At 40.6% G+C, this 13,085-nt stretch overlaps 1 protein-coding gene across 1 annotated transcript; it reads right to left on the reverse strand.

The window, feature by feature from the left end:
• On the reverse strand, positions 1–10,767 carry si:ch211-14k19.8. Its single transcript, XM_034231396.1, has 12 exons — positions 10,725–10,767; positions 9,944–10,111; positions 8,998–9,361; positions 7,428–7,606; positions 6,750–6,838; positions 6,576–6,634; positions 5,963–6,126; positions 4,679–4,844; positions 4,394–4,585; positions 1,646–1,867; positions 457–616; positions 1–375 (listed from the first exon to the last, which is right to left on the reverse strand). Exons 1-12 carry the CDS (start codon positions 10,765–10,767, stop codon positions 301–303), a joined length of 1,881 nt encoding a protein of 626 aa, XP_034087287.1. The 3' UTR covers positions 1–300.
• Between the last annotated feature and the right edge of the window lie 2,318 nt (positions 10,768–13,085).

Below are 13,085 nucleotides of genomic sequence, written 5' to 3' on the forward strand. Positions count from 1 at the left end.
TTGCCCTGAGTAAGATTTGTGTTTATTAAAGCATTGTATAAGACTCTGCACCATAGACAATTAGACATCTTATCAGAGTTTGCATATAGGAAACAGCTTGCCGCTTCAAACTGGTAGTAAACATTTAGCAGGTAACAATCTGACGAAATATACACTTATATACACATATACACTTATTCTTTTGAACGTTTTTCTCAACACAACAAGAACCTTTACAACATTTAAGACCTAATATGCAAGAATGAGCTGCAAAATACCAGTGTCAAGTGTCAACATTTGAGTTGTTTCTTCATTATGCTGTCAAGCAGTCCAGCTCTTCCCCAGGTCCACCAGCTCCATGCCCTCACAGTAGGACCGCGGCCTTGACACTCTCACCTGGTGAAAACAACACATCATTAAATATATTGAATTACACATCTCTATCTCTATGTTTCACAAACAAAGTGAAACACTCACTGCGGGCGTCCTGTGGGAGGCCAGCTGCTGCAGAAGTGGGAATGGAGTCCACTGGATGGGCTCCACAGGCCAGCTACACACAGAGAGGTCACTGGCCTTACCCGAGTCCAACACCCCATCCCCCATGCTCATCTCACTTCCTCTCCAACCATACTGAGAGCTACAGGGAATACACAGACAAAACATAATTTGTATGCTTTGTGTGTCAATATTTCCATCTTTATATTTCATTTTAAAATCAGATTTCTATACATCCTAGAACATTGTTAACTATAGATTATCGTTGTATATTATACCTGTGTCCTTGTGCCAGATGCTGAACCCCAAATTGTCTCAAAAGGTGTGTGAGTGTGTCTATGAGCATTAGATCAGTAGAGCAGTTTGGTACTGTGGCAGCCCTGCCATCAGTGTATGAGTGGGTTAATGTTGGCGTGTAGTGTAAAAGCGCTTTGAGAGGACTAGAAAGGTGCTATATGAATGATTCCATATTCAAATGGTGTCAATGCTAAATTAATTACTTGTGAATGCACATTTAAGTTGTCTGGACTCGGTTGAAGGGGTGAAATGTTGCCCTCTATTTATTTTAAGCAATTGACCTGGCATTACACATATTACTTTAAAAGTGCTTACGTTTACAAATGCTATTTTACATCCTGATCAGTTTTTCTTTATGTCTAATTTGGGTTTTCTAGAAATATCTTCGGCATGGTTTCACTAAAGACAACAAACCTAACAGACAGATAGGTAGAAACAATCAAGATCTAAAAAGTGTATCGCAGAAATGTGATTTTAAACTGGATAAAAAGGCAATTAATGACAGCTCTTGTTGGAGAATCACAATGATTACTAATGCTTAAAAAGGGGCAACATCCCATAACAGGCAATGAAATCTAGCGCACCATTACTTGAACTAAAATAACAGGTTTTTATTGTAAGACATTTAGATCAGTTTGAGGAGGACAGACAGACCTTTTATTCCAGCATAATCCATAACTTTGTGATACTGTTAAGGTATATGGACCATTCAAGTGTGATATTTGACTTTGTCTGTGTGTGAGAGAGAGAGAGAGAGAGAGAGAGAGAGAGAGAGAGAGAGAGAGAGAGAGTGTGTGTGTGTGTGTGTGTGTGTGTGTGTGTGTGTGTGTGTGTGTGTGTGTGTGTGTGTGTGTGTGTGTGTGTGTGTGTGTACCTGTGTGGGTAGATTGTATTGATGCGTGTCCCATGGCTGGCAGAGGTGGAGGCCAGGGACAGCGTGTCGTCGTGGTAACAGCAGGGGCGGTCGAGCGCCCGCAGGTGCAGCAGCTCATTGGAGCGTGTGAAAGCGGGATTATCCAGTGAGTCAGCTGATCCGGCCCAAGAGCGCAACCAGAACCGCCCTGACAGCTCGTCAAAATGGTTGAACCTGCGATAGCTGCATACAAAAATAATAAGATTAATATTATAGGGTACACTTATATATTGTATTCATTTATTGTTTCTGCTTCAATTTGATCTGGGTTTAAGTAAAACAAACATTTGTCATACTTATACAGTGTTGGACAGCAACTAAGTACATTTACTCAGTACTGTAGTCATTTTTGGGAACTTTTTGCTTTAGTATTTCCATTTTCTTGCTTCTTTATACAGCTACTCCTTCTGAGGAAACTACCATTACATTTACTTGATAACTTTAGTTACATTGAAAAGATGATTGACAATACAAGATATCATTTAAAAAGATTAAAATACACTTTATTGACCACTTGTTAGAATTAAAAAAATACCTGTCAGTATGTTAAAAAACAACTATAACATTAAAATGATGAACACATCAATCATACCCCAATATCATATATTACTATAAAACAGGTTGTTGTGTAGAAAAATTACTTTGACTACTTTAAGTATATTTTAATGCTAATACTTTCATACTTTTAATTATATATATATTATATAATATACTTGAGATATTTTGAATGCAGGTCCTTTACTTGCAACAGAGTATTTCTGAACTGGTATTACTACTTTAAAAGATCTGAGTACCATGTAATGCTACTGTGTCCACCATGACAACATCTACAAAACATCATGCCCATTACAACGGGATTATAACACCAGGACTCGTGGACACTGCCTCAAGTTGAAGAAACAACTCAAGACTGGCTATCCGCTGCATCTTTTTCAGCCTGCGTGTGGTTGACTTGTGGAATGATCTGCCAGAAAGCGTTGTCACATCCAAGACGATTAACTGTCTCAAGTCCCGCCTCGACCATTACATGGTCAAACATCACCTTCACTTTGGAAGAAAAATACTTTTATTGCTAAAAACCATCCAATACGTCTCTACGCACAGCCCAGTGACACATGTTCATCTATTGAGAGACAATTGAGGGTCAACAGTCTAATTGGTGGGTTGTTTCATTGATTTCTAGTATATGACTCAATAAAGTGTTGAAGAAAAAAATAGAATCAATGTTGGGGAGATGTTCAAACGACAGTCAGCTGAATGTGCTCTCCGACTGGAGCTGCTGGAGGAAGTAAAGCTCAGATCGAAGGGTCAAACTTTCTCTGGATAGGAAGCTCTCTCCCTACTGTTAATGAGATACTGTTGATTTAAGGCTTAACCTCACAGAGTCTGAACTCTCTCCGTCTAAATCTGTACCCACTATTAGACGTTAATCTCAGTAATAGGACGTAGTAAAGTATCTCAGTTCAGGTAAACAAAACGCCCATGCAGCCCCACTCAGATGACAACATAAGTGTCTTTACACAACACAAGGCTGAAACCCGAAGTCAACTCTTCAAAAACGCTTTTATACCTCCAATTTATCAAGTCCACACAGGGCTATCAAGGGACACAAAAATGTCCAATCCAGTCAACTATGTACATTTCATAGGCCAACATTTTTATATTTGATTTAAATGTATTTGATGTAGGCCTCAACAGTTTGAAAAAAAGGTCTAACTGCAATTGTATTATTTGCAATATAATTTTGCATTAATTCACATTTATTTGCGACAAGGATCTGAACATAACAAAGACGATGTCGGTATGTCTGCAGCCCAACAGTAGTAAACTCAGAATTGTATTTCAATGTTGACACATACATCTACCTACTCTGATTTGGACACTGCACCAATGTTGAATGTTGTGCCCTAATTTAATGCGATAAATTAACTTAAACTGCAAATTTCAGGCGGCACAAAAGAAATGGTTTAGAAGAATAGTTTTCCAGGTCAAAATCACATGTATCCCTTCCTGGCCCAGCACCCTAACAGACTTGACGTGATGACAGTGAATGCATCATGGTACAAAATGAGGGCTGACAGCAGCATTTGGATTAAGTCTGGATGTCTCAACATTTTCCAAAGTCTTCAGCAAAACGTTCATCACAGTCTGTGGTTCTGCAGCCAGACTATGACACCTAGTGGACACAACTGCAATTACAATTTATGTTTATGCAATTATGGCCATATACTATATTAAGTGTCACAACACATGATTTATCTCCAAAGTGTCTATTGTGGTATTGTCGTCTATGTTTAACAAACGTGTGTGTGTGTGTGTGTGTGGTATGTTCTTCCCATTTGTATAGCCTTGCTTTTATGTGATGTGGTATTTTTATTGCTTTTATTCTTTGTCTTTTTATAGACTTGTTTTTTTTTTGGATCTGTTTACTTTAACTACGCCTAATTTTGTCTTGTTTTTGTCTGGCCTTACACTGAAAACACATCAGAGCAGAGGGAGAGTTAGTGCCTGCGGCGTAGCTGCCATGCAATGTCTATGGAAACCGGCAACAGCTGTCACAGCGCTTTCCAAACTGCTTTTTTAAAGTAAATATCATTGTTATTGTTAATAATATTATCCTTAGAATATATTTATTGATTCTTTCCTTTGGTAATTTAGGGACTGTTCACCACACACTAACACAAACACAGTAATTATATGTGGGCATACCTGCTCCGAGTCTGATCCACTTTGGCCTGGATCAGAATGGCTCTGTAGCGCCGCACTGCAACGAGAGCCAGAATACCAATCATCGTTACCATGACGAATAAGATGGCAAGACATACGCCCACGAGACGTGCTCGAGTCATCCTCAGATCACACCTCTGACCCATGTACCAAAAGTCCACTCCTACGAGGCAGCTGACACACAAGGAAAAGGATAATTACATGCACAAAACATTATTGGATAGACGGAAAGATACAACATGATTGAGTGCCTCTATGTGCTCCTACCGGCAAACTGGAAGTTGTCCCGGGTGGTGAGTACAGATTCCGTGGTGGTGGCAGTAGTCGAAGTGGCAGACTGAAGAACAGCTATAGTTTGAGGTGCCAGGCTGAATCACACACTTGTAGCCTGCTGGACATTGTAGTAACCAGTCACACACATCACCCTGCAGACCTGTGTTAAACAGTGAGGCGGATGTTTACCACATTTTCATTATATATCTACATAAAAACAACATTGTGTTAGTCAGTCTCAGTGCTTCCCTCCCCTTTATGTGGCAGTGTTGGATTCATTAACGAAGACTATAATGACTTCTAGTTTTCCCACATTAGTTTTGGGGGATTTCACCTATGCAATGCAACTGTCTAAGGACAGAGGTAATCGTGTCCTGAACAGTCTGAAAAGGGAGCAAGAGTAAGCCAATTTCAATACATAAGCTACTAAGGAGGTAAATCTAAAAAAAAAAAATTGTCTTAAATATGAAGTCCACCTTTTAAAAAAAAAGTAAAGCAATCCACAAAGACTCGGAACAGGTTTGCAAACATATAAATACATGTAAAATGAGTACAGTAAGATGATAACATGCCAAAATAACAAGTTACATAGTAATACCAATGAGCCAGACATGTTAATCAGATTTCTCAGAACTGGACTGCGAGCCTAACCGAGTTACGATGTTTACATGAGTCCATCTGTAACTGGGGTAATTAAATAAGCATGTTAAGGGTGGAATTTCTTCTCAGATAAATGAATATACTGTGACCGACTGCTAACCTGGACTTTTAACCTTCATTAACAGAGCAACATTATCAAATGTTTTCAAATTAAAAGAGTCAAAGTAAAAAAATAAAAGGAAAGCCAAGGAAGAAAGGTGAACAACATGCACAGGGCGGCCTAAGGGTTAGCCATCTTTGTTAAAAGGGACCCTACTATGCTCATTTTCAGGTTCATATTTGTATTTTGTGCCTCTACTGTGACATGAGTATACATGCTCTATTGTTCAAAAAGGTCTTTATTCTACTCATAATGCCTGTGCTGCAGCCCCTCTTTTCACCCTATGTCTGAAAACAGAGCCCAGTCTGCTCTGATTGGATAGCCAGCCGGCTCTGTTGTGATTGGTCAACCGCTTAGAGAGACTGGAACTTCCTCAAGAGGGAACTTTGGGGCTTTATCCTTTGCAGACCATTTGCATGCACAAAAACCTATAGAACACTCGACAAGAAAGGGAAAACCCCCAAAAAGCATAAACATGCCTCTTTAAAGTGTATGTGGGCATCTCAACCCAGGCTTACCTCCCAGTGTGATGTTGGTAATCTTGGATGATCTGAAGGTCCTCCCCTCGCTGAGAGCTTCAGATAGTCCTGTTCGTTCCAACAGTGATGAGGGTCCTGTCATGCCGAGCCACTGCAGAGCTCCGCTGGTTTCAAACTCCACCACACTCTGCACTGCATGGCCACTAAAACAGCAACACATTCACCTTCAGCACCTCTTTTTACACAACCTCACCACAGTTTGTGCCTCTCGTGGGTTTCCACTGTATTGGAGTCATCCAATTTTCAGAAAATGTAAAACCTTTCCATCTCTGAGAAACCCTGAAGGTTGTTTTACGACACTAATTGCTGTTCTGGATGTACAGTATGTTTGAACGGCAGATAGCTGCCAACTAAATATTTCTCTCCTTAGGAATTAGGAGCTAAAAGAGGAATTAATTTGATTTACAGGAACAAGACATTAAATTAAGGAAGTTACACATATTTTGGATGTGTAAATAAGCAACTGATTTATAGGGTGTTAAAATGTCAATGTGGTTAAAACTTGTGACTTGAATTCAATGCTTATACATAGGCACACACTAGGACTAAATGCAGTTTAGTTTAAGTACATGTGCCCTCTTAAACACCTCACCTACTCCAGACTCCCAGCAGCCTGCTGAACCCCGGGACTTTCCGTAGGTATGGATCCACCTGGACAAAACAGGGAGGGATAACTTTGTAGCAGCTACTAAAGACGACTCTAAAGCTGTCTTATGGATTCATTTGTGGTTTTATGCCTGCTGGTGTGTGTGTGAATAAGTCTCACCCAGGCAGCTGTGTCTTCCTCCAAACCAGAAGTAAAAGCCGATCTGGAATCTTCTACAAGGATCTGAAGCAGCAGCTCAATCGACTCGACTGGACATAACAAGCAACAAACAAAATGACAACAAATGTAGACACCAAAACATATTATTTACTAGATAGTTTGGATGTTTTGAAGTGGGATTGTATTTGGTACTAACTGATGGTCATTATGTACAGATGATGTGACTTTTGTCAATCTGAACTTGAACCCTGAAGGTTTTAAAAAAAACAAAAAACTTTTGGGGGGATTTTTTTGCCTTCAATGATAAAACCGACAAGAAAGGGCGAGAGAGAGGATCACATGCAGCTAAAGGGTTTTCAAACAAGAGATACAGTGATAAATTCCCACTCTACCAGGTAAGCTACCACAGTGCATCACTGCCGTATTTTCAATATGAAAAGTGACATTGCATACTTTGCTTTTGCAGCACAAGAGAATAATGTTGCTATAGTTTCAAGACATAATCAAACTCTCATCAAGAAATCAAAATCAGATCTTGTCAAATGCAATCTTGGCTGATAATAGTTACTTTTTTGTAATCCGTTACTGGCCAACATTGACCATGAATAAGTAACTCATAAATCCCCGCTTCAAAACATCCTAACTAGTCTATAAATCCCACACAAATCTTTATCATACCTTTGATGGCTGCAGGTTGGTCCGGCACAATGTAGAACTTGGGTGTCCGACTGGTTGTGGAGCTTAAATTGGGCACGGAGGTTAAAACAGAAGGTGTGAATACCACATGGTTTTCCTTGCTGTCATATGGTGCTGTCCAGGATGGAGCTTGAGTTGTGGGAGTTTGTGTAGTTGTGCTGCTGTAAACCCACTGCCAAGACTCATTCTGTACTTCTACCTCTCTTTTCCATCATCTGCTTTTACAGTTGTGAGTGAGACCAGAGAAGTTTGGGTAGTAGTAAGGTAGTTGTTAAGCTGTTTATGTGTGACTGGGACATCAGTGGAAGACGGTAAAGGCTGGTTCTGTGCATGAGTTGTGTGTGAAGATGTTTGTGAGGGTATAGGCGTGGTTTTGTGGTTGATGAGGAGTGTGTGTGCAGCGGAGTCAGTGGTAATGGAGGGCAAAGACAGGGGTGTGTGTGTTGAATGTGAACTAACAGGAAATGTAGTGTGTGTTTGGAGGGTGTTTGAAGGTGTTGATGAGTGTATGGATGTACTGGAGGACAACACAGGGACGGGAGTCTGTGAATTTGTGGGCGAGTCGTCATGTAGGAGTGCATTAGTGGAAGGCAGGGTGTACGTTTCCGTGTCAGTAACTACATCTCTCAACGTCAGATCTTCTCTGGGTGTAGAAGAAAAATCTGTGAAACCCAAAGTCCCATCCTCGACTTTGGTAAAGTCAGGCGATGAGGAGAGAGAGTTAGTAGCCATTTCTGTATTTACTTCATTTCTTTGTGTCGCTGTTTGTTCTTCTTTGTTTGTCCAGGTCAATGGGGAGGATGTATCAGGAGATGGCGAGTGTGTGAAGCTCTCTGTGCTTTGTGGAGAGTTGGTTTTACTCTCTGTGGAAGAAGTAAGATTGTCAAGCATCTCTGTGTTTTCAAATGTATCGGAGGCCTCGAACGCAACCGTTTGACTTGTAACATATGACACAGCTGATGTAGATGAGTCAGTACTGTTTAGATGAAATGAAGCAGCCTCCACAGAACCAACAGAGGTGTCGGGCTCAGTTGTGTGGGTGGTGGATGAATGAGTTCTGCTTGGTTCCTGTAAGGATGATAATGACGCAGTGGGGTCAGTGTGAGAGTGTGTGCTGCTTGAGTCATCCTGCTGAAGGTCGGTGGAAGATGTTAAAGGATCAAAGGTGACAGTGGAGGTCAAATCAGAGTGAATTCTGTCTGTGCTTCGCTGGCTCCTCCAGGAATGGGGTAGTTTCTCTACAGATGCCCCACTTACAGCTCCACCACGTGGGATTGGGATGGTGCTAATCTCCCAAGTTGTTCGTGAATGTTGCTCAGGGGGGGAGGAGGTGAAAGATGGGACCCTGGAGCGTAGATGATCTTGTGTGGGTGTAGATAGTTTAGATGTGGCTGTATATTTGTGTTTATCAGTGCCATGCAAAGTGTCAGAGCTACGTGTCAGTGCCATCTCTGTACGAGGGAGCTCGTAATGTAATTTTCTTTCTGGTGTGTGTGATGTGTGAAACAGTGTATCTGTGCTTAGAGCTTGCTCAAAATAGGGGTGTGTCCACTCTCTGGCAGACATTTTGCCATCAGCGAGGTGAGCGGCTCCAGATGTATCCGCTCCATTGTTCGGTTCTTCCTCAGGAAGAGGGAGCGTTTCCCTATCGCCTCTCCCAGCCACAGTGAGTCCCTGCAGGGGTGAGGTGGGGCGCAGCAGCCCCTGGTCCTGAGAGGAGGGACTAGACGCAGACTGAGGCCCATAACTCTGCTCCAGACCTTCGTAGAGACGACCTCTGCCCCCTTCTGTTCCGCTCACCACATCTTGACCAATCGGAGCTGTGCTTGTGAAGCTGGTTCCTGACTCAGACCAACTCAAAAGGTCTGAATGTGGGCTGGTGTTGTCCTCCGAGGAATTCCTCCCATTTTCCTGGACTGAATGACCAGGAACAAACACAAAACAGAGAGGGACAGGGTGAGGAGAGACAGAGTGGAAATCACAACACAACATATCTCTCTCTCCCACACCACAGCGAGCGTGATAAGAACTTTCCGTAGATTTACAGCTAAAAGCACAATGGGTTTCCATCATTTAACATTATACAATCAAAGCATCAAGATAGTGTTCTTCTGTAACAGATATTTTCCCTTTACTCATTTAGACAATAAAATTACCCCAACAAAAAACAATAACTCTAAAACTCTAAAGCCTGACCCAAATGTAATTACAACAATTAGATCAAATTCTCGTGATGAGGGTGCAGGAAAGGGGCCTTTCTGACCCAATAATTCAAACTAGATAATTGAGTAATGGTTTCTCACCATAATAGAAGAGCTGAAATGCATTTGAAGAGTGTCCTGCTCCTGTCCAAGTGAAGCTGGCTTTGTTTCCGTCACATAGAGAGAGCAGAGCTGTCTCCCCGCTCTTGAGGACTTTGTCTTCCTCGTTCAAAACACATTGCACTGATATGCTCGAACCACTCTCCAACCATACTAACTTTAATAGTACCGTCACACCCAGAGGAACATTTATCGTCCAAGTGCAGTTTGAAGGTGGTAGGGTTTTTTCAGACTGGTTGGTGTCAGTAATAAGTCCAGGTAATGTGAGGTTGATGTGACCAGCAGGCTCTTTGTCCACGCGGACATTTCCCCCACAGTGTTGGTGCAACGAGGCCAATGTTTTATCTGGGGAAAGATAACAAAAACAAGGTGATGGTAAGAGAGGGTATCACTTTGGCATACAAATTCAAGTTTTAAAAGAAATGCATGGACGTGAGGCTGTCAAAAGCTAGAAAAAAAGTCAATAGACAGAAATATAATTGCTAAATATTTTTGATAGTATCTCAAATATATGTTTTTCTCTGTATCAATATATGAAATGTTATATAACAAACGATTAATTGAGACAAGAATCAGCAGAATATTTAGTATAGAAAATAGTAGTTGTTAGTTAGTTGAAGACTTTTAAAATACAAATAATACAAATAATTTGGGGGATTAAAAAAAGGTAAAAGCAAAATTAAGAGAGATTTGAGAAAATTTGTGAAAACAATTAAATGTTGACAACATATCAAAGAGATTCCCCCTTGTTTGTTAATCGTTTCAACATTTTGATGAAACCTACGAGTCTGAGCTTGAAACAAACACCAACAAACCTTTTTCTGTCAATACAGCAGCACTATTGCAAAAGTCACAGAAAAGAAACAACAGTTTTATCTTAAAAGTGTGTCCAATACAAAGTCCAGTCATAACAAAAAGAGTTGCCTACATACTAAACTCGTCTGGCAGATTTGCTTACCTGTTGTGATAATAAAAAGCAACAGACAGGCGTGGAGCTGCATTTCCAATCCTGAGACATTTCAGTGTCGCAGACCTGATAAATCCCAAATCCATGTACAGATTCTTCAGATTTACAGTCTGTGTGCGTTATGATGAGGACGAGCAGACGCCGAAAAGCGAAAAATGATCCCCTGTTTTCCTGCGGATAGTCCCAACTAAACGGAGAGCGTCAGAAACTTTCCTTCTCCATCATTTCCTCCGAAAGGAAACCACTTTTCTGTCAATGACCAAGCGACGCACAGTCCCCTAAATTAGAGACACGTGTGTCAGACGTGTGTGTGCGTGTGTGTCCGGTACTGACAGAGGTTTTATTTGCGCCCCCAGGCTGTTCGTGCAGTCTTTGAATCAATCAGCATTTCCAGAGATGAGAAGGAGGAATCTAGTGGTCGCGGCAGGAGTTGGTTTTTACACACATTCTTAAACGCAACACAGGAAACCTTTACCACAGGAGGCATGAAGACATGACAGGGCGGGTTCATTAGCGCCTCACATGCACCCCTCTGCGGGTCAGACAGGAGGTTCGTGGGCATTAGGCCTCTTTGAAGAGACCCGGATCTTATGGCTCCTTTCATTTCCGAGGCTTATCGATCTTTCTCTTTTTAAAGGTCACCTATTATGCAAAATCCACTTTTTCATGTATTTTATACATAAACATGTGTCCCCTCTGTGTAAAGAGATTCTGAAAGTTTCAGGAACAAATATTTGCTCACTCTTTGTCCTGATCCACAAACCTGTCTGAAAATGAGCTGATCAGATTTTGGCCACTTTATGATGTCATAACAATTTTAACGGGCGTGAAATGCGAGCGCCGGAGTCTCGCAGCGGCGAAACTGTGGCGCGCTAAATTGCGCCGCATTTGCGCATAAAAGTTCTTGAAATAAATAGTCATTGTTCATTACAGTTTCTGAATATTTGTGAATATTTCTCGCGGCGCTGCATTCTTTACCTTACGTTGCTATGGTTACGGCGGCAAAAAAAATGTGGATGTGAGATTTGCAAAGAGACGAAAAGTATATTGAATGATCTCCCTGCCGCTGGCTGAAAAATCCACCGGAGTGCACCTTTCACACGAATGGAGTCAGGGAAAAGTCAGCAGTGATCAACAGAATAACCTGTGGGAAAAGATTTATAAGCACCATAAGAGCCAGGCACACGAAAAGGCAATCGAGATTTCGGAGATGAGAAAAAAATATGTCATACCAAACAAGGTATTGGCAATCAATGTTGATCTAATGCAAGACACATATACATATTTCAGGTCTGCCTATATGATTGCCAAAAAATAAATAAATATGGCTCCCCCGAAAGCAAATGGGTAATTCGAACACTGCTGAGAACTATATTGATTAAAAAGAGTATTATAGGATAACTTTAATGCTAACTGGGTTTGTCAGTGAAATAATTACTGGGATAGTGTAAGATTTACATGGGCCTCACTTTGTCGAAAAAGTGGTGGGGACCATTTTTCCAGATTTAACATCAGCATAGGAGACAACATATGTCCCAGCCCTGAGTGTTGAACCTTGAGCACCTGCATGAAAATCCAATGCAGACCTCTGGAGCACCAATGTGTTTTTATTTTAATGAACGTCTAACTATAGGTCTTGCTGTGATGTGATTTTGAGTGAATGTGTACCTTTATAACCACAACGAGCACACAGTTATGGAGGACAGAACATGACATGAGTAAAAAAATAGACAAATGCATAAATACAGGAATAAAAAAATACAAGAATAAATAAATGTGGAAAAAAACTAAATTAATAAATGTGGAAATAAATACAGCAATTCATAACAACAATGGAAATAAATACAGGAATAGGTAAACACAAGAAAGAATAAATAAATAAATAAATGAATGTATATTCACTTCAGAGCCTTCAAGAGCCAGATATAAATGTTTATTAGCGTCAAAAATGGTGTTGCTATTAAAGATTTTCTAATACCTACCTAAAACTCATTGATTAAAAAAAACTGAAGTTTGGTAAAGTTGGAAAGATACACAGGCTAAATTCCATTATTTCTAAAGGACATATTAAAGTAACCTGACTCCAGATGCCTTGGATTTTTCTGAACAGATAAAAAAAAAAAAATGGACTGTCACTTCTGTGATGAGTTTCAACAAGTGTTTTTACAATATCTTCTTCTTATAACCCTAACCCAGCAGGGAAATAGTGTACTTTGTAGGGGATACGAAAAACAGTTAAATAGACACATTTTTCTAAAACAAATATCCAGAAATAAGAACAGACTAGATCCTGCACTACACACTCCCTTACGGTAGATGGCAAAATACGCTTAAAAGTTGGTTTTGCTATTC

Source organism: Gymnodraco acuticeps, unplaced genomic scaffold (genome assembly GCF_902827175.1).
Source record: "Gymnodraco acuticeps unplaced genomic scaffold, fGymAcu1.1, whole genome shotgun sequence".
Classification (NCBI taxonomy): domain Eukaryota; kingdom Metazoa; phylum Chordata; class Actinopteri; order Perciformes; family Bathydraconidae; genus Gymnodraco; species Gymnodraco acuticeps.